Source organism: Conger conger, chromosome 17 (genome assembly GCF_963514075.1).
Source record: "Conger conger chromosome 17, fConCon1.1, whole genome shotgun sequence".
In the NCBI taxonomy this organism is placed as follows: domain Eukaryota; kingdom Metazoa; phylum Chordata; class Actinopteri; order Anguilliformes; family Congridae; genus Conger; species Conger conger.
The window spans coordinates 26077130-26099158 of NC_083776.1; the positions used below are offsets into that span (position 1 = coordinate 26077130).

General features: G+C 46.1%; 1 protein-coding gene across 2 annotated transcripts in view; it reads right to left on the reverse strand.

Moving 5' to 3' along the window:
• Nucleotides 1-1281: 1281 nt before the first annotated feature.
• The window catches only part of LOC133116457 (neuropilin-2-like), a 45269-nt gene continuing 24521 nt past the window's right edge, over nt 1282-22029 (reverse strand). For both annotated transcript variants that reach the window (XM_061226007.1, XM_061226006.1), the window contains 10 exons: nt 19708-19852; nt 18075-18424; nt 17460-17604; nt 14413-14496; nt 13926-14087; nt 11390-11655; nt 10904-11000; nt 9561-9593; nt 4986-5048; nt 1282-4160 (listed from right to left, as the gene is read on the reverse strand). In XM_061226007.1, the coding sequence (XP_061081991.1) occupies nt 3856-4160; nt 4986-5048; nt 9561-9593; nt 10904-11000; nt 11390-11655; nt 13926-14087; nt 14413-14496; nt 17460-17604; nt 18075-18424; nt 19708-19852 (1650 nt within the window). In that variant the 3' untranslated portion in view covers nt 1282-3855. The remainder of the gene's footprint in view (nt 4161-4985; nt 5049-9560; nt 9594-10903; nt 11001-11389; nt 11656-13925; nt 14088-14412; nt 14497-17459; nt 17605-18074; nt 18425-19707; nt 19853-22029) is intronic.

The window sequence follows — 22029 nt, forward strand, 5'->3', positions numbered from 1 at the left end:
TCATATCCCATTTCTTTCTTGGTTTTAATAATATATATATTATTATTTTTTATTTTTATTATTATCATTTTTTTCCACTGTTTGGACAAAAGACTTAATCATGTATTTTTCTGATTTTATTCAAAAACTGTGTGTCTTGTTATAAATGTCTTCAAACATGTTATTCAATGTATTTTTTGTATTAATAATATATAACTCAATAGTCATCAATAGTCATCAATTTCAGCAAAAAACTTTTTGGACAAAAGATGACAGTTTTATGTATTTTTCTGATTAAAGGCTAAAACTGTTTTTGCATTATAAATGTCTTTAAACATCCATCTATCCATTATCTGAACCTGCTTATCCTGAATAGGGTCGCAGGGGGGCTGGAGCCTATCCCAGCATACATTGGGCGAAAGGCAGGAATACACCCTGGACAGGTCGCCAGTCCATCGCAGGGCACGCACACCATTCACTCACACACTCATACCTATGGGCAATTTAGACTCTGCAATCAGCCTAAACTGCATGTCTTTGGACTGTGGGAGGAAACCGGAGTACCCAGAGGAAACCCACACGAACACGGGGAGAACATGCAAACTCCACACAGAGAGGTCCCAGGCGACCGGGATTCGAACCCAGGACCTCCTTGCTGTGAGACGGCAGTGCTACCCACTGAGTCTGCACTTTGACCACATATGAATTGGTCGATTACAAACAGAGAAAATAAAATATTAAATCAGAAAAAGCCAAGGTCGCCCCAAACCTTTGAATGATAGTAATTATATGTAATTACTAATGTAATTATATGAATAAGGGTGGCATGGATGCTGCAGTGGGTAGCACTGCCGCCTCACAGCAAGGAGGTCCTGGGTTCGAATCCCCGTTGGCTGGGGCCTCTCTTTGTGGAGTTTGCATGTTCTCCCCGTGTTCGTGTGGGTTTCCTCTGGGTACTCCGGTTTCCTCCCACAGTCCAAAGACATGCAGTTTAGGCTGATTGCAGAGTCTAAATTGCCCATAGGTATGAGTGTGTGAGTGAATGGTGTGCGTGCCCTGCGATGGACTGGCGACCTGTCCAGGGTGTATTCCTGCCTTTCGCCCAATGTATGCTGGGATAGGCTCCAGCCCCCCTGCGACCCTGTTCAGGATAAGTGGGTTAGGATAATGAATGAATGAATGAATTAATTAATTATATTAATATTGTAAATGGTACACCTTTCTTCCGTCATTTAAGCCATTTTTCAAGTCCCTGTGATGCTCAACTCTGGAGATATAAAGCCACAAAATTGAACATTTGGCACATGTTAATATTGCATGGCTTTATTGCAGATGATATGTGCCCCTCTTCCCCCAAATCTGTGTCAGGCACATGGCATGTGGCATAACCCCCAGACCAAGGGGGTAACTGGGAGGTCAGTCAATATCATTAAACCTTGAAAGTAATTAATTTTACAGCTTAACTTTGGTCTTCATGAGGGGGAAATGATTGTCTATGACCACAAACCCTGTGACAGTCTCGTCTGTTTATCCAAATCCTGCATGGTCTCCATAATTCCCAGTACCTGTTTAAATGCTAAAGATGAAGTCACCACCCCATACACCAGCAAGCCTAAAAAGGTATATACACCTATAGTTATTACATTAACAGCATTTTTTTGGTTAAATGGCATTTGAAACAATAACTGGACATTCAAAGTATATTTAAAACAAAGTATACGTATACATAGGAAACTCGGAGATGAATAAAGGAGTGCATGGGGGAAAAACGGTGTGTCATCAGTGCATGGGGGGACTAATGACTGAGATTGAGAGAGTGAATGGTTGAGAGTGTATATTTCCCTGTATGTACATATGCTTGTTTATTATTGTAGGTGATAGTGTGTGTGTGTGTGGATTTTTGTGTTGCTTTCCTCTAACTTTTACATTGAATATGTATTTGTCATTTCAAGCCATGTTGTGTTTATGTGAAAGCACAAAGCAGGATTACTGAGTTAGATAAGTGCACAAAGTAAAACCCGGAACAGCTCTTTTTATTTCCCTGTTACTAGATGGGGGTTAAAATAACCTATTGCACCTTTAACAAATGTTTAACCCTGGTTTCAACTGAAAAATACAATTCTGTGTGAGTGTGTACATTTGAGATTATATATCCACGTCACAAAATAATGACCAGTAAAACTGCTTCACAGTTGAACAGACAAGGGAAGGACCAACAGAGCCTTAACAGAGCCTCTACTATATTCTCAATCGTTTATTAAATAATAATAATCACAATAAAAAAAATTTCTGTACAAAGTCTACAAATAACATTTGAGTATCTGAGGAGTGCCGGGATGATGTTAGCCACCTGTCCCAGACAGGAGACATAATGCTCTCTCCTGGCCAAAGGAAGGTTCACTGGGGCGAGCTCCAAGGCACTTGGAAAAGAGTGAACAGAGTCCAGGAGCCCGATGCACCATCTCTACCCCACAGCTGAACCACCATTGGCTCAATCGCCAGCGTCCAACCAGCACCCACAGATCCAAGCACTCGCACACTGCTCATGCTTGGCTTGTGTGTGTGTATGCATGTGTGTGTGTGTGTGTGTGTGTGTGTGCACAGGTAAGACTCATTCTGTGGATGTACAGAGTACAGATTTGAAGTTCTCTTTCTCTTACGATGTGAAAACATCCAGGAACAGTCTGAAGTACTCCAGTCAGATTCACATAAACACAAAGCCGGTGTACAGTTTACTCTCTCCTTCACTGTTGAAAAAGCAATGGCAAAATGAAGATAGCATAACCCCCTCCCAAGGCCTCAGTGGTTTGTATCCTGGGACATTTCTGTCTCGATGGCTCTCCTCCAAAACCGGGCTTAAGGCTCAACAGCACTTCCAACAAAGCGTCCATTTCCAGATTTCATCGTCTGGCCTCCCTTAAGCTCTTTCATATGGCACTCAGGGAAGGTGAGGAGAGACAATAATCCCTACCTCTCCCTCTTTCAGTGTGTGTGTGTGTGTGTGTGTGTGTGTGAGTGTGTGTGTGCGTGTGTGTGAGTGTGCGTGTGTGTGTGTGTGTGTGTGTTGCCTCACTCCAGTCTCTGATACACATGTGTGGATCTGCTACCGACATGTCCATGGCTCAAACTCTGCTATCCATAGGATGCAATGAAACAACCTTCAGGGTCACTGTGCATCACTGTGTGTGTGTGTGTGTGTGTGTGTGTACATCCTTCTTTTATAAATAAAAATTCTAAGACAATCCTTCTTGTCCAGTTAAACCGTGTAACTGAACATTTTGTCTAATTTTTCCTTTCTTGTCTAATTATGTCTTTTTTATACAGCTTGGCAACATACCAAAGCAAAACCTTCAAATATTAATATCATACGCACTTAAGAACTGAAGAAGCATAAGACTGACAGTCAACAGACAAAAATAATTATCTCTAAAATTAGCCCAGATGAGAAAGGAGAAAAACTGAAGCTGCAATTCTGTGGAGACCATCCAACAAAAAAATCAAATTCCCGAGCCGCTGTGAAGCCTGAAGTTCTACACGTACTTGCCCCTCAACATCTGAGGTGTCACTCAGTCACCTGTCTACATTGTCAAGGTGTCACTTGGCTGTCCGTAAAATGCAAGCCACTTACAATGCAGTGATGTAAAAGTCTATCATAATGTTTTTGGGTTTAGGCATTGTTGATATGTTTTCAAGATTTTGGCACTTGAAGAACGGCGCAGTGGGAGCAGCTCTCTGGTCTCTGCCTCCTCTTCGAGAGCAGGACGGTCAGTGTTTGAGAGAGATGTTGTCTGGTCAGGTGCTGTCCCACAGGAGAGAGAGAGAGAGAGAGAGGCCAAGGGAGAGAGGAGGAGGAGAGTGGAGAACCTGGCGCTCCCCTCAGGCCTCCGAGCAGCATCTCTGCTGGTTGATCTTGACCTTGTGCTTGATGCCGTCGTACAGCTCGAAGTTGTAGTTCTCCAGGGTGGTGGAGCTGCGGGTGGAGAGGCCTCCGTAGGAGCAGGTGCAGTAGAGCAGCAGGCCTGCGCACACTGCGCCCAGCAGCACGCCCAGGGAGCTCATCACGATGATGGTCACCAGGATGGGGTCCAGGGTGTAGAGCCAGGAGTTATCTTTCTCAGACTCGGGGGTCACTGGGGGGTCAGAGGTCGGGACAGGGGTGCTCCTCTCCAGGTGGGGGGATCCTAGAAGAGAAACGTGACCAAGAATTTTAGTGGTGGGGTGACTTACAACTCACTAATACTGCATTACACTGGTGTAAGGCCTCTCCACCACAAACAGTATAATTGCCACACTATCTCCACCAATACTGCCGTTTAATACTGGTACATAGCATCACCTTTCATCACATGAGATTAAATCTCCACCAATACTAATGTTTCGTCCCTTCAGCCACAGCTGGCTTCCCCTCTGAATAAGCTCCCTTCAGCCACAGATGGCTCCCTCCTTCCCCCTCTCAGGGGAGGGCCAGGTGTCACAGCCAGCGTCTCCATTCCCACAATCCCAGAGCCTTTCACACAGCTCCCGTTATCTGGACAAAGCTAATAAAATGTCTGCGGCACGTGACCGTGATTCGTTTAGCTCGGGTTATTAATTTAGCATCCCGAGACTGGCAGGGAGGAGGAAGCAGGGTCTCTCCATCATTTCATTACGTTATGAAAGAAGCAGAAGAGAGAGGTGGTAATGAAAGACAAGGTGACCAAAAGATTCTGTTCCAGCCCTGTAATGACTTTCTTCATCTTTTTTTTTTCATTCCTGTGACAAAGATGTGTGTATGAACTCTGAAAGATGTGTGCAGTCTGGGCTACAGGGGTCTGAAGACAGATCTGAAGAGAGAAGACTCTGGCATGCAGAATATGGATTCAAATGCAAGCAAAAGTTGCTTGCTTTATATATTCAGGAAGAGAAAGGTGATGGTAATGTAGCAGGACAAGCTTGGCCTCGACTCACAGCCCCAGGGACGCAGGGCCTTGGGTAGGAGCACCGGCAGAACTGCAGTAATGTCTTACCTCTGTCCGTTTGGCCTCTGCCGTTGGACAGACGCTCGTCGCCAAAGTCCGCTGGTCTCTGATCTGTGAAGACACATAAACCTAGAGGTCAGTGACTGGAGCACAGCCTGGATACAGCATCCATTTAAAGGTGTCATAGGCACATTGGACAGGATTTTATTTTACTGAGAGCAGCCAGGAGAAACCCACCATGTTAGACTGGAAGTAAATACAATTGCATCAGCAATCTGATATTACACCATACATTAACTGGCTTGAGTGTGGGTCTGAATTTATTCAAGATTTGTCCTTGGTTTTGACATAAAATTGAGTACAATTGGTACTTCTGTCTTGCCGTAATAAAGTTATTTCCAATTCACCTTTGTGATTGCTTAACAAATCGGTTAATGGTGGAAAGAACTAACTTTTGTTTTAGGAAAATGTAAGTCTCAGTTGAAGAAGAATGCTGACTGAATCCAGGTCTAGATTAGCTATGATCATTTGGAGTATGTTCAACATTTTCAAAATTACTCTTAACTGTCTTTTGTACATACAAGCCAAGAATATTGTATTATGTGTTTATACTTTGTTTTATTGTGAATATATGACATACAGTACATCTGTGTATGTGCTAATATTTGTGTGTGAACAGTTACAGTGCAAGTACTAAATATTTGCTGATTTCATATTTTGGTTTGGAATTGAAATCATGTGGAAATTGTATGTGCATGCACACCTACAATCCCACTATCTCAGCCCAGATGACATAGAATGCAAAGAACAACCCTAGATTCCTCCACAGAGTGAAAGAGAAACAGATTTCTAGCCTGGATATCAACTATCTGAAATTCCAGACACTCACTGACATGAAGCACAAAATAATAAGAGCTTGGTATGTAACTGGAAGAGTGCAGCACTTCTGATCATTGGTAACCTGGTTTAAACCCACCCTACACCAGGCAAAGTGAGGCCAACCATTTCCAGCCACAACGGAATCATTGTTCAAAATCGGATAATAATATCATCCAGGCTTGACCCTGAGACTGTAAGGTGTAGCCTGTGTTAGTGGTGAAAGCCTTTATTGATTGAGTCTATATGAACTCTATAAGTTATGGTGAGAGTATACTGACTAAGCCACTCTATAGACCCACCTGCACTTAGAGTGAACACCTTTACCGACTAAAACCACTCCAGTTTGCACCTTTACTGACTGAGCCATTCTCCCTTTCACTCTCACTTTGGCTTGGTTTTAATTTTGCCTTAAAATCCAGGCATTTCAGAGACGGACTATTAATAGAAAGTGCGTATGATCTTTGCCATCTTATCTGTGAACACCAGATAAACAGCATAATTCTCACCACAACAGGGATTATCATCTAGAGATAACAGCCTATTGAGATTTATTTACTCCTCTTGGAATAATCTGTCCAAAGCAGTCAGAAACTGATAATGCCCGTTGATAGAACATGCTGATTTCACTTGGGGAACATGCCGGGGAGGCTGAAGGAGCAAGGATTTTTAAACAAACCGATCTGGGTCAGACTGATAAAAAACTTCACACAACCTTGCAACTGATATTGCCTTTAGAAGTTTAGAAGAGATAATGAACCACACGAGAGTGGAGGCAGTGCCATGCACCAGTGCACGGATGGAGACTGTGGGTGCTCGTGAAGAACCAGCAGAAGCAGGAGCAGGTGGTCTGGTTCTGAGGCATGCAGTACAGTGCTCAAAACGGGGCTGCCTGACTGTACCAGGCTCCATTGCTTTCCATTGCACTACAGCTATTGAATGCACATGTTCACCCCAGTATATACCAAGAACACAGTCTAAGAGCTGAGAGGACAACCTGCACTGCATTAGGAGAACAGTCTAAGAGCTAAGAGGACAACCTGCACTGCATTAGGAGAACAGTCTAAGAGCTAAGAGGACAACCTGCACTGCATTAGGAGAACTAAGAGGACAGTCTGCACTGCATTAGGAGAACAGTCTAAGAGGGTGGTGTTTACTGTGCTGAAAGTATTCCCAAGACTCATTTTTTAATCGGCCAATTCGGTCATTTTTTATTGTTGTCATCATATTTAGCCCATTTCCTATTAATTTCAGTCAAAAAATAAAAGCTTTAAAATCGGCCGATTTCGACAGTTTCAAATTTCATGATGGAAATATTAAATATTATCAGGGACACCCAACCTCTGAAAAAATGGGGTGAAATATTTCTAAATAATTCATGTCATAGAGGGTTAAAGTTTCAGGCTAGACTACTCCATGCCCCATAATTCACACTAGCAGAGGGTCAGAGGGTGTACTTGGTCTCCTGCCTGTCTTCACACGGGTCCTGTTTGTACATGAGACACTAGCAGATGACCCAGGCCGAGGATGTCTTTGTGTGTGGAAGCTGTTTACCTGCTCACAACCTGGGCTGTATCCAGAGCAGAGAAGCCCTGTGTGTGTGTGACAGTTGTTCTCTCTATTGAGTTCCCGCTTCCAGGACGAGGAGGAGGAGGAGGAGGTGGCATTAACACAAAGCTCTCCCAGAATCCCTCCGCATTCATTCTAAACAAACACACTATACAAATCCCCCATGTTTTTGTGTTCGCTTGCAAGCTGACAGAGGAAAGCACGACTCTCGCAGTCTTTCCTGCTCAAACAAGCAGGGGCATAAAGCAATCCCGCCTCCATCAATAGGATGGGATTACTCCTCACTGTGACAGGTGAGGCTCCGGTCTCTCTCCCGCTCTTTCACTGGGCAGGAGAGTCCTGACTCTTTCCAATGGGATTTGTCACGACTGCAGGATTAAAGGCCCACAGAAAGAGTCTAGAGCTGGCACGCCGTCTGTGGCTGGCCGCTCGGCAGTAAACAGGCTTCGGAAAACACACACACCACACCCCCCACATTCCCTTTTAAGTCTCAAAGCTCCCCCTTAAACTGCCCAAAAAAACCCATAAGCACGCTATAATCTCAACCCTTCCCTTTCATTCCTGCTGTTTTATGAATGTCTCTCAGATGTAGCATCCCTCAGAGTATAATAAGGCCATATGTCTTCTTTCACTCCCTCCAGTGAACTGGTCTCCATGCTGCCAGCTCGGCAGCTGCCTCTGGCCCCAGTACTGGGCACAGTGGCCTGTCTTCTCTCGCCTACTGGAGTGGGTACAGGCACTGGAACGAGCATGGCATGGCGCAGTAGAAGCACAGATTGTTTCTACTCACCAGATACTCAGTTCCTGCATCACGTCATGCCTATCTGCTTCTTAACAACCAGGGTTATGAGTATTTAGCAAGAGTTTTCAGGTGCTGAACTACAGTATGGAATGTCCATTGGCGCAGTATTGTACTTGTCACATGCCTTTATGAAGCCGCATCAATTTAGAAAGTTCCAGTTTTCACTAGGCACATGATTCATGAATGAAACGCGACAAGCGAGGTTTTGAAACTGCTTGACCAGTTCAGACAAGCTTCATTCTCAGTATGGTTTGACCAGCTCAAGCTATGTTTTGAAACAGCTGGTAGCAGGTAATTTCAAACTGGTCATAGCTGAATTTTACACCAGGGAAGATATAACCTGACGCTGCGGCAACTTAAAAAAAAAAAAAAACTGTCAAAAGGCGAAATTCTCACACCTCATAAACACAAACTCTCAAAGTCTCTCATGTGACCCATGTGTGAACAACACAGAACCATACCCCCACAAACATTCTCTGTCCAGACAGAGAAACCCTTTTAGTTCACCGCCTTCTTTACAAGAGTACAGGGCCTTGTTTCCCGATAACGGTGTCTCTTAGCGTTTTACGAAGACTTGACAGGTATACCTTACTAAAGTTGTTTACTTTTCTAGTCATGTTCCCTGAACTATCACTTCTTTGCATGAAAACAGTCCCATTAATGTGGTATTTTAGTAATATTATTAGCCAACTACAACTGTAGAATTATTATTGTGCATATTGCTTAACAGATTGAGATGTAACTAAGAGCGACAGCTGATTTCAGTGGCCACTATCGGAGTAAGCTGACAACATCGATAAGGTATAGCTAGGAGAGTTCTAGACAAACCTTACGAACGTATAACCTACAGAAGGTATACTTAGCTGAGAACATTTCGGGAAACTTGCGGAAACGTTAAGGTAGAGCTCAAGGTATAGCTTACGAACGACATAGCGTTAAGAAGGCTTCGGGAAAGCAGCCCAGAGTTATAGACATAGCAGCAACAAAACTGCAGGACTGCAACACCTAATGTTGAATTGTATGCTGGGAATGATGATGCTGAAAGTAAATTCCACTGTTGCATCAATCATTCTGTGCATGCTCCTCAGTCTCTTGGCTGAACCTGGCTTAGCCTGTCCCCTCTGCATGCATTCAGCCTGGGCTGCATGTAGCAGCACTGAGCTGAGATCCATCCTCTAACCCCTCTCAGTCCCAAGCCCAATATGAAGTGGTTCCACACAAATTCCAAGGGGTTTCTGTGTAAAACAATAGTGTAGCAATCATGTTGATTGGTTGAAAAGCTATAAGGACTGAAAGGGTGAAAACACCACAAGCTATAACCAGGAAAAACACCTTTATGCATTCCCATAGGAAGTGAAACAAAATGGCAGACTCACCAGTCATGTCTGGAGGGAAAGCGGCAAATGGCTCTGAAAGAGGACACAAAGAAGAAGAAAGAGTGAAAAACCACACAAAAAGTTTTCACAAACTATATTTGTCGTTTTCTTTTGATCATTTCCTTTGAATGCTGTTCAGACAGCCTTGCTGCCACTGTATGATTTTGAGGGTTGACCTCCTGGAACTCTTCTCTGATGTTACTGGTGTGCGTGTGATTTGGCAGCGAATTAACCATGGTGACTGGCCACAGTCCACCTGTGAAGAGAGGCTGGAGCTTGCTGATAGGACAGAATACGTGTTGACAATGTTTTGCCGCAGAGGCAACCAGAAAGAAAACTGTGCAAGCTTTAGTTATGGATGTGTTGCTTTAACTTGTGGAAGAACCTATGCACTTGTAAGTTGCTTTGGAGTAAAAGCGCCTGCCAAATGACTAGAATGTAAATGTAAAATGACAGCCCCCAGAGAACAGATCGTTACCTCACCTTTTCGGACCAGAACAGCACCACTCGGTTTATGAGCTAATAACCGTGTTTTACCTAGCAAAACTGCTGAAGAGTGGCGTAGGGGCAAGGACTGGCTCAAATATGAGGCACATTTTTGATAGAGCCTGTTAATGCTGTGCTGTGTTTAATGAGAATCAGACCTCTTGTCTGAGCTGGAAGGCAGGCAGTGAGTATTCCTCCCAGTTGGCACGAGGAGGCTCTATTTACAAATACCAACGATGGATACAATCACTGCCCACGGGGTGTTTGTGGCCCAGATTCTCGTATTTGTGTTGTGAATGAGAGATGAAAAGAGCTTTTATTCCCGCCCTTCATGTTCTTTAATCGCTGGGAATGTATATTTGTGATTATTTTCTTAAAGGACATGGCCCTTTGGGGTCTCAGGGTGGGGGAGAGGGCAGTGGGGTTGGTGGTTTGGGTTCTGTGGGGCAGAAGGTGGGGGAGAGGGCAGTGGGGGTGGTGTGGGTCCTGTGGGGCAGAAGGTGGAGGGTGAGGGCAGTAGGGGTGGTGGTGTGGGTTCTGTGGGGCAGAAGGTGGAGGGTGAGGGCAGTTTGGGTGGTGTGGGTTCTGTGGGGCAGAAGGTGGAGGGTGAGGGCAGTAGGGGTGGTGGTGTGGGTTCTGTGGGGCAGAAGGTGGAGGGTGAGGGCAGTAGGGGTGGTGGTGTGGGTTCTGTGGGGCAGAAGGTGGAGGGTGAGGGCAGTTGGGGTGGTGTGGGTTCTGTGGGGCAGAAGGTGGAGGGTGAGGGCAGTTGGGGTGGTGTGGGTTCTGTGGGGCAGAAGGTGGAGGGTGAGGGCAGTAGGGGTGGTGGTGTGGGTTCTGTGGGGCAGAAGGTCACTCACGTGTGCACTCTTCCAGCAGCGTGGTGGAGCTGAGGTGGATGTTGTCGATCCGGACGTGCCCCCAGTTGCTTTGGTGAAAGAGCGCCTCCAGGACAACCTGTCAGAGAGCAGGAAGAGGGGTGAGAAAGAAACGTTCACACCCGTTTTCCATCCAGGACTTAGAACGCCCTTATTTATGTTAGACATGGGCCTCTGAGCTCACAACTTCATCTCTGTGAGATAAACAAAGTCTAGTGCAACCTCACAGCTTCCTTTGAAGACAGGTTATCAAGGCTTCTGGCCAGGGTGTTAATAACTATTACTGTGACTATGTATCACATAAAAATATGTAAATCATAGGAATTACAGTCACACCACAACTATTAACTAATAACTGCTTCCCCCACAGCTGCCTATACTCTAACACCTCACACTATTTGCTGTGTGTGTGTGTGGGGGGGGGGGTTGCTGTAGCTTGTACTGTTCAGGAAGGAGTAGGTACAGTACCTGGTACTCTTTTGGGGAGCGGGGCAGGATAGTTCTGCCCTCCCTCCACAGGGGCCCCTGGTCGCCCCTGAGGGCCCACAGCAGGGTCTCCTGGTGGTCTGCGTCCCGGAGCAGCACCCGCAGGCTGGCCCCGGCCTCGGTGCGGAGCTGGTAGGAGAACAGCAGGCAGATGGGCCCCCGCTCCACCTCCACCTGTGGGCTCAGCAGCCGCGCCCTCGCCCTCTCGGTCTTGGGGCTCCCCTCCACGAACAGGTAGCTCCCCGAATCTGCACCCGGCACACAGACGGCAGCATGAGGCCAGAGCTCACAGTCTGCACAGAGAGGTGCAGTGTGCTGAAGACATCATCATCATTACTCTGAGACGTGGACAAATAGACATTGAGTCTGTGGGCCGATGGCTGGGGAATTGATCCAGTCGGTGGGGGTGGGGGGGTTCTCTTCAGGAATCTGACACAGCAGAGGACAGGCAGAGCAAGGGGGCGGGGGTGGGGGGGTTAAATGGTCTCTCTGGGCTGCTGGACAGTAGAAATATTGCACTGATTGCACTAATTAAATCTCCAGCCTCTGTTATTGCGCAGGTTTGAGACACCGGTAGGTATCCCCGGCTGTATTTGGTGCTGTTCTTGGCGATGGGGTTTGCCGTTTCGGTGCCTGCAGTGGATGTGTGCTGCGCAGTGTTTGTACTGTCTGGAATAAGAGTGCTGATTTCAGTGCGCGACCCTGTGCTGCAGTAAGACCACTCCGATAATGGGAGGCACTTAATCCTTCATCCTAAAGCACTCAAAATGTCTGACGGCTCGGAGCTCGGCCCACTCGGAATGCTGACTCACTGCGGACGCCGCCAACGTCGTTTACAGCTCGCTCATTGGAGAACACGGCCGAGGGAGCCTTGTTTGTATTTTCGTAAGCGATTAATACATTATTCATCAATTCCAGTCCTGCCTACCACCTGCAAAGTAGAAGGTCTGCTTTCAAAACACAGCCATAAATATTCACGCTGGTCGGGAATAGTGCTTTGCTGGCGTAAATGGTCTTTTTATTGTTGTCATTATCTCCAACACTTCAGCATTTGAATTGGCGCAATCACTTGCGAGGGGGTTTGTGAGTAAACAGCAGGCCGATCCAGACTTTCTGAGCGATCAGGGGGAGCAATCGCTACCTCGGTCTCAGACTAATCTACCATCGCAGGTCCAACTTGGAGAAGAAGTAAAAACTGCTGAAATTAAGTTGCTTCCACAGGCTGTTCAATCTTTCATAAACCGCATTTAAAATATATCAGAAGAACTAATTAATTTTAATGGCTTGGATAATAATTCCTTGACCCCAAACTGCAAAATAAAATATATTTTATTAATGCAGAAAGAATTCCTTTTGATGTTGTGGGCTGTGCTGTGCTGTACGTATGAAAGGAAATTAAAAACTATTTCTTCAAGGAGGTTGAAAGTACAGGGCACTGTACTTGGCAGGGAGTTATCAGCCCGCAGGTAGCCAAGCATGCTGCTGGCACTGCTGAGAATAATGTTTCCAGATAAAGTTAATTAGAACCACTGTACGTTAACCCCTTCCTTCCTGGAGCCTCCTCCAGAAGCACCGCTGCCCCGGTGAGGCCCAGCTGGCCGATCCCCATTCTCCCAGAGCGCCTGGATTATATGGCTTTACCGCCATTCACACAGTTTCAAAATAAATCTTTCTCTTGGTTTTCATCGTCCATAAAACTGCAGAGGAAACCATGTCTAAGCATGTCGGAGAGGAGAGACAATGAAAGCAGGCAGTATAACTACGTGATATTTGTCCATCAGGTACCAGGTAACTACAGGCCATAAATTTAATCAAGTGGCGCGTATTTATTTCTGCTTATGCATCACGTTTCAATTCAGTGCTGAACGCACCGTGATAATGATGTGTGTAAGTACTGGAGGCTGGCTTTAAATCTTTCCCCAACATTAGGGAACTGGGGGTGTAATGCGGTTAGATGGAATGTCCCCAGGGCGCTTAGAAAAACAGAGCTGCCAGAGGCCAGTCCAGCTGCACTTGCTGATCATGTGACAGGGAGCAAAAAGGAGGGCTTGTCCCCTCTTTGGGGTCCTCTTAAATCCTGAAGTCCCCGGTAAACAGACTGTAAGCTCTCTCTCACACACACACACACACACACACTCCTTCCATTACAGTTACAACCAAGACATCCAAGCTTTAACTGCTTGGGGAGGCTGTGGTGAACAATTACCCAGAATCCCACGGGAGGAGAAATAACTACTCTGCTTCCAGTGAGTAGTTATTACATTAATTGCAGGTTATTACAGTGTGGCAGACAGAGTGAATGTGGAGGGGGGCAGGAGAGGAATTGTACGCGTGTGAAAGAGGGGAGAGCTCTCTCAAAGTGACAGAGAGCCGCACTCAATGACAAAGGCTAGGAGTGAAGACTTAATCTCAGCCTTTTCAGGTGCGTTTGAACCCGGCGGCAGAACAAAGCCCAGCGATTGTGCAGTCTCCATTAGCATGGCTAATGTGATGTAGCAGCCGTGAGGCAGGAACTCACCCTGAGAAGTCTGAGGGACTTCCTGGCCTCGTCCCTCGCCAGGAGACCCACCCCCGCTGTGCAGCGACCAATGGAGCTCGGCCATGGGGTCACGGCTCCACCCACATAGGCCCCGCTCAAAGTCACACAGGCCAATCAGAGAGGAGGGCGTGGTCACAGGAACTGCAGAGGGGGACAAGACACTTTAATCACATTTACGGCAATTAATCACATGTATGCAACACATAAATACATATACACACACACACACACACACACACACACAACCAACTACAGAGTAGTTCTCGCCTTTGTAGTTTATGTTTCCCCTCTAGGGAATAGCTGCACTTTGACCCCTGATCTTTTGCTTGCTTTTAAGTCGTTGCTTTTAAGTAGCTGTGGATAAGAGGATTTGCGAAACGGCAGTAAAGTAAAGGTATTTCCATTCAAATTTGCAGGCCCTGTCTCTGGAGCCCTTCAGGGATTGTATCACATGGGCATGACTCACCTGGCTCTGCTCTCCGAGTGATGCTGCCCTCTGCTGGATGGAGGGGGGATGTGGCTGTGGCCATGTTAGTGTGAGAGGTGGTCTCTGTGAAGGAGCATTCAACACCTCAAATCAATATAGACTAATACAGTACAGGGGCCCCATCTGAAATCACTATACACTTACCCAATAGTATTCATAGGGATTAATACAAACAGTATTACTGATTGTGGTAGTGTGTGAGCTCAAAAAATACATGGTTGGCACCACTCAATCAGGACCATAATCAAACCGATTTAGAAAATAATCAGTTATCAACACTGGAATACCAAGCAGCTGTCAACACACTCACACAATAATAATTTATTGCACATGTGCATACAGTGCTCAGTTATGACTGAGCATATATGCTATACACAGCACTCAATTACAACATGGGCTAATTCATTATCAACACATGCACAAAGCAATCCATTATAACACATGTACCACATGTATAGCACATAGTAACCAACAACAATACATGTGCATAAAGTAATCAATTATCAACACATGTGCACACAGTAATATTGAATAACAGATGTGCACACAGGGTTCAGTAAGCACCCGGTGTATGTACAACACATGCGCACAGTAACTAGTTAGATGGGCCGTCATATGCAGACACAAACCTCACGCACGTGTCTCTGGATGTGTCTGGGTTATTCCCAAAGGCTGTCATACAGGTTCACACTCATGAAACCATTCGGTACAGATAACGAGTCCTCAGAATAATTAGTGTCATTACTCTTTATAACTCTGCACTTAATTGGCCTGAGCGTGACGGAGAGAGCTAAGCGCACATCCATTTCATACCGGGGATGAAAAGTGAAAGCTGCATAATTAACTGTATAAATTCACTGACATAAATCCACAAAATGGAAGACTCCAGTCTCCAGTCAGTAATATTTCTGAAATTAAGTGGAATTAATAACATGCACTTCACCAGCTAAGTTAGCTTCCCCATAAGGCATGACTCACTGTGGGTTTAGTAAACACACCCACACACCCACACACCCCTCCCCACGATCCCTCTCTCTTCCCTCCTCCCTCTCCTTCTTTGCAAATCTGAATGAATATTATTACATTTATGCATAATGAAACACAATATTGCATATTTATAATGATGTACTAAATATTCTATTTTCAGGTAGATTGCATTGTGGGATAAGCATTGGTGTATCATGGCTTTTACTGTACTATTCCTCTTGTGTTCATTAGTTAGTTCCTCTGTGTCCGCACACAAACGTACACACAGACACAGACACACAGCCACACACACACATGCCCACACACACGCCTACACACACACATACACACACACACACGCACACACCTTATGTGGCAGCCTCTAACTGACTCACTTCATCGGTGTGCCCAGCACAGTGTTTACCCGCCCTGGAGCTGTTTACAGAAAACTCAAACAGGATAATGGCAGCAAAGCTGGAGACAGGATTGGAGCAGAAAGGGTTTGGCAAAAGGGAGGACAGACTAAATCAACACCCCATTGTGTGTGCACCACAGTGCAGTAATGCGGTACACAACTCTGTGTGTGGGCACTACGTTGCAACTTGGTGTTTCGGTAAAATGTACAATTTGCAGTTATTGCCACACACGACTGGTGCTACACACTACTGGTACTGTACACTACTGGTGCTACACACTACTGGTACTACACACTACTGGTGATACACACTACTGGTGATACACACTACAGGTACTGCAGACTACTGGTGCTACACACTACTGGTAGTACACACTACTGGTACTGTACACTACAGGTACTACACACTACTGGTACTGTACACTACTGGTGCTACACACTACTGGTAGTACACACTACTGGGGATACACACTACAGGTACTTCAGACTACTGGTGCTACACACTACTGGTGCTACACACTACTGGTGCTACACACTACTGGTACTACACACTGGTGCTACACCCTGACGTTACTGGGTGCTGCTGGGTAAAGTGTGTTACAGGTGGCTGGGCAGTGCAGAGCAGATGAGTGTTAAAAACAGACCAGCTCACTGGAGTGGAGCTGATGCAGTCCTGTGAATATTTAATTCTCCCCTCCTAATTAAAAAAAACGAAATAAAAATGCTGAATAATAATAAAAACCTGCCAAACCTCTCCGTCTCCATGGCCTTTGTCCCTCCAAAGCCCTGACAGGTTAATTTATTGCAGAAGGAGAATGTGGTTCGTTTTAACCAGCTCCGGAGAGGACAGTGAGGGTGGGACTGGCCTGGTTTCCGGGCCCTGCTATGGGGGTTAAGTTTGACAGAACCCAGCCCTGGGGGGCACGTGTGCAGATTAAGCATAGGCCACTCTGCTGGACTGCCTTTCAGCTCTGGGAGCTGAGGGAGCACGGCTGTCCACAGATGTGGTTAAAAATTAAAAGGCGGCCTTACCCAACACACCCCCTCAATCCCCAATCCACACCCCCCCCACTTCCATCACATCTGGCGCGCAGACCAGACCAGAGCCAGATCACTGCACACTGGCGCAGCCGACCTGCAATGTTTCACACAGCTGTAGCTCATTCTCCATTCTCTCTCTCTCTCCCTCTCTCATATAATCTTTGAAAAGTTTGAGTCTAGGTCTGCTGCACTTTGAAAAGATAGATGCAAAATGTGCTTGTCTCAGACAAGACAGATATGTTGAGAAAGCACTTTTTTTTCTCCTCACAATTATCAAACAGGAGCTTTTAAGAGATAATCGTTAGTTGTCAACAGCTCAGTCAATCCGTGAGTAGCTGACTTCCTCTCTCTGTCATTCTCGCTCTCCAGTCCTGCTGATGGCTCTTTCATCCAGGGTAAAAAATGACCCTATCCTGAGTTGAACCGCATTTCTTCAGCATGGAATTTGATGACTTTTCCAGGAGTGACCACACCATTAGATAAAGGGGTGTCGTCTCTCAAGCACAAGGTAATGTGTGTAAGGGTTTCCAGTTCTTATTGTGGTGGTTACAGAAAAGGCTGGGCAGTCCTCAGAAATGAAAGTCACACCTGAAGCTGGACTTACCTGGCAGGTCACAGCCCAACACCTCCAGCCTCATGCCGATACCGGCGGGGGACCACCTCTCGGGGTAGATCCGGATGAACTGAGCCGCGGTCTCCTCGAACCGCCGCACCTCTGGGGTGTCAAAGTGTGTGTTCCCCTCAAAGACCTGGGAAAGACAAGCAGGGTCGGTTCTTCAACAACTGTGTAAAGGGCTGCTACACAGCAACATTTCACATTTAATAAAACACACAGTCCTGCAGACAGTGATGGCACATTAGCCAGTGACAGTTATTTCTGTCAGTATCTATGACAGTCTGTAACAGAAATTACAGCCATAGACACTGAGATACCACTGTTCTAACTTAATACAATAACAGCGTATAGCTCAAATCTCTTGAGTGCTCCAAATGTCCTCATTCTTGGGTTAGTGTGCTTTTGTTTTTAAGCAAGCCAGTGAGCCCTGCTGAAAAAAAACAACCCAAGCTAGGTTTTGAAACAACTGGTAGCTGGTTGACCAGTTCAGACCAGCTCCATACTCAATAAGGTTTGAGCAGCTCAAGCTACTTGGGGGTGTAATGCGGTTAGATGGAATGTCCCCAGGGAAGGATACCACAGGTGTGTTTTCCTCTCGTTCACCTTAGGCAGGCTGGTTTTGCTGTCCATGAGGAAGTTCCAGTCCCTGCCGTTGGTGCTGTGGGCCAGCCGGTACTTCCTGACGAAGGCCCGGTTCTCCGCGCTGGTGCTGCCCTCTCCGCTGCGGGCCCCCTGGGTGATCACGCCCCGCACCGTTTTCAGGACCCCCAGGTCCACCTGGAGCCACTCCTCCCCCGCCACGGGCTGGGTGGGGCCGGGGAACCACCCGGACCTGCTGGCCACCAGCCGGGCGGCTCCAGGGGACCAGTGCAGGTCGCGGACTGAGGACGCCGAGATCTGGGAGTCTGGGAGCAGCCCGGAGAGCATTCCCTGCATCTCTGAGCACGGAGCATCTGGGAGAGGGAGGGGGAGGGGTGCAGGGAGAGAGAGGGAGAGAGAGAGGGAGGGAGAGAGAGGATGAGTGTGAAGCAGATTGACATTTTAAGGCTACAGAGATCAATGTTTCATTGTGCTCAGTCACAGCACACAGGCCCAATGCATAAATAATACACAAACAGCCTCAGCAAAAAATAAGCTTGGCTGTGTATCTGTGTGTGCGCGTGTGTGTGTGCTTACATGTGAGTGTGTATGTGTGCACCTGTGTGTGGATGTATGTGTGCACTTGTGTGCGCACACAAGTGTACATACACGTCTGTTGAGTTTACAGTGGTGAGAGCCAGGAAATGTGCCCTTGAACCAGACATATTAAGGCCAGAGCACTGCACCGAACACAGCCTGAACTTCAGCTGAGATAAACAAACACGGAGAGACAGAGAGAGGAAGAGACATGGGACAGTGATCGAGTCAGAGAGAGAGAGGTATAAAACTTTGATGAAGCCGATTCTCTCAGTGCAGCAAAGTGGGTGAGATGGTGAGGTGGGGGGTGACAGAGTGGAGTACTAGAGCCCACAGTACATTGACCCCAAACCACCACCATATATCCTCCCTGCAAATATTACAAAGCTACCACACCACACCTCAACTGCACAAGAACTGCCACTGTGTACCCACCCCCATTCTATCAAAACTACTGCTCTGTAAACTCCCCTCCACTTGACCAAACCTACCATCTTTTCTCCCTGTCCCCATTCTATGAGAGTGGGGGGGGGGGCGGGGGCTATTGGTTGTGATGGTGTAGTGGAACTGCAGCTGTATTGTAAGATCCATGTCTCTTTAGTCTCTTAGCCGAGAATACTGCTGAGGCCACTGCTGCTAAAAGCAGGTTCATGTTTTTTAGCGCAGTGAACACAGACACAAAGACCGGCTTGATATAATCATGAATTAAATAAAACAAGAGGCACTAACGTATGGACGCATGGGTGCACGTCGGTGTGTGTGTGTGTGTGTGTGTGTGTGCGCATACGTGTGTCCATGTGCCTGTGCATAAGTGATGTAAGTGCCTCTGTAACGCACATGCATGCATGCACACAGGCACACACAAAGTGCTGTTTGTTTCCTCCTTCTGAGAGAAGCAAAATCCCTGTTATAGACCACTCAGAAACCCTATAGTAATAACACAGTAATTGTGCAGTTATAACAACTGTGATAGTGTTTGCTTATACAACGTTGTACCTCTGTCTTGCTTGGTATGAGAGCTGACTAATGTGAGGACCAGTGGTGTTTAAAGTCCACATACTCGTGATCTGGCAGCCGTAGAGCTCAAAGCGCAGGGCGATCCCATTCTTCCACGTCTGTGGTCGGATTCGGACAAAGCGGGCCAGGACCGGCAGGGGCACACGGTTCAGAACCACCTCTGAGGGGTCCGTGTTGGCATGGAAAACCTGGACCCGCACACAGATGGAGAGAGAGACAGAGACACAAACAACAACCATGTGGTGACTGTATAACAGGCAGGTCGACATGGAGGTACACCTTCTAATAAACTTCTAAAATCAGAATATTAGTTACGTAAGACAAAGTTAAAAAACTTAATTCTCAGTAAACAAAAGGAGAGAATTTCTATTTTTTTTCAGAGAGAGACACACAGCATCTCTCATTGCTCAGTATGTGACTACAATATTATTATTATAATTATCATTATTATTATTATTTTTAGTAGTAGTAGTAGTAGTAGTAGTAGTAGAAGTAGAAGTAGTAGTAGAAGTAGTAGTAGTAGTAGTAGTAGTAGTATTTAGTTGTAGGTTTGCATTTCATTCATATTTTATGTAGACCCTTGTTTTGACAATACCGTGTCAATGTGTGGTTATTTTAATTTGAGACCCAGAGAGACAGAGTTGTGAGCCACACCCTTTAAAGAACCAAAAAACAGGATGTCCCCCTCCCCCTCAGTGGTCCGCTCATTACTAAACAAACACGCGTGCAGGCGCACACATGAAACACTGTTTACTGCCTGTGGGGGTTCACTGTTTCTGGGGATTTCCACTGCTGGAGTCCCAGGAAAGGAGCTGATTAGGGAGTCTGGCTGGAGGGCGGTGGGGGAGACAGGATGTCATCACGCATGTACCTACACAGCTGAAGGCTGTGTTACTCTACCTCTCCCTCTCTGCTTCCACCTCTTCCCCTGAGTGTTCCTAATGCACACACAACCCACCCACCACCCACCACCTCCCTTCACACTCACAGCATTCAGCACAGTAACTTCCGTTCCAATCAGATAGAGGAACATACATCCGAAATTCTAATCAAACAGGATGGAAAATCTATTACGTCTAATCACAAGATTCAGGAAAAGGAGATTACAATGGTGACAGAAGGTTATTAAATGAATACATGTTAAATAAATATTGCATAAATACTACTGGCTGCAGCAATAGCCTTAGGAGCCTTGTGCTGTAGCCATCCTGAGCTTGACCCTATAACTGGGACCAGTAGGAAGCAGTTAAGACTCAGGAAACATAATATGGGAGGCGGCCTTATAAATACCCTGTTTGCCTCATGACTGAGCCTACTCTGAATAAGAGCTGGACCAGGATGTCCCCATCACGAAGACCAACCAGGCCTCAAAAACTAACCATTTCTACAAGGTGCTAAATTCAAAGTCAACACCCCCACCCACAGGTCCCCCAGGATTTCCAAAGTGACCTCCGAAGCAATTGGCTCTGAAAAGGATTGCATTTCGGTGATAATAAAAAAAAAGATTAAACGGCGGTGACACTCTCAGCCTCCTGTGGAGTTCTGCTCCCTTTGAGGATTCTTTTCCTCGAACTCATTTCTCCCGCACCCTTTTTCAATTCTATCATCCTTGGTATGGCAGGAAGGAACGGATGACTACGGGAAAAAGTCGTAGCTCTGCCAGTCTGTTATAGTGACTGAATTCAGGGTAGTAACAAGCTCTTTAGGTTTCACACTAAATTAATTTGATATGGTGTAGTGTCATGAATACAATGTTATCGTGGTGTGCAGTAGTGCAGTAGTATACAATGCGCTGTGATTTAATGTTATATGATGTAGGGTGGGCAGCCTGTAGCCTCGTAGCGAAGGTATATGAGGTTGCTGGATCAAGCCCCTGGGCCGGTTGCACCAACTGAACATATGCCTGGTCTTAACATGGTGTAGCACTCTGTGTAAATTCTATGGAGAATGCATAAGTGAAGCTTGCAGACTATTCTTCTAGATAATGCTCTTTGTTCAATTAAAATCAACAGAAATAGCATCTGAATATGACTCATCTCCTTTATAGATTGCACAATCTCTGAACAGGGAGTGCATCACAAAGCAGGAAAACAGAGTTAGCTGTAGAAGTTCACAGAGTAAGATCCGGAACAGTGGTTTCAGTTCATCGTCCACTTTTGGAAGTAAAACCACTTTTGGGTTTTACTCTGTGAACTTATCCAGCAAACTCAAGTTAGTCCTATTCCATGATATACCCCCGGAAAGTTGCGCCGTCTTGGGCATCTAGCAGGACTAAAATTTTATACAAACTGTGTTTTTCAGAATAATTTAGGTGACATGATTAATGTCAACAAAGCAGTAGAAGAATTTTAGCCAAGGAACGCAC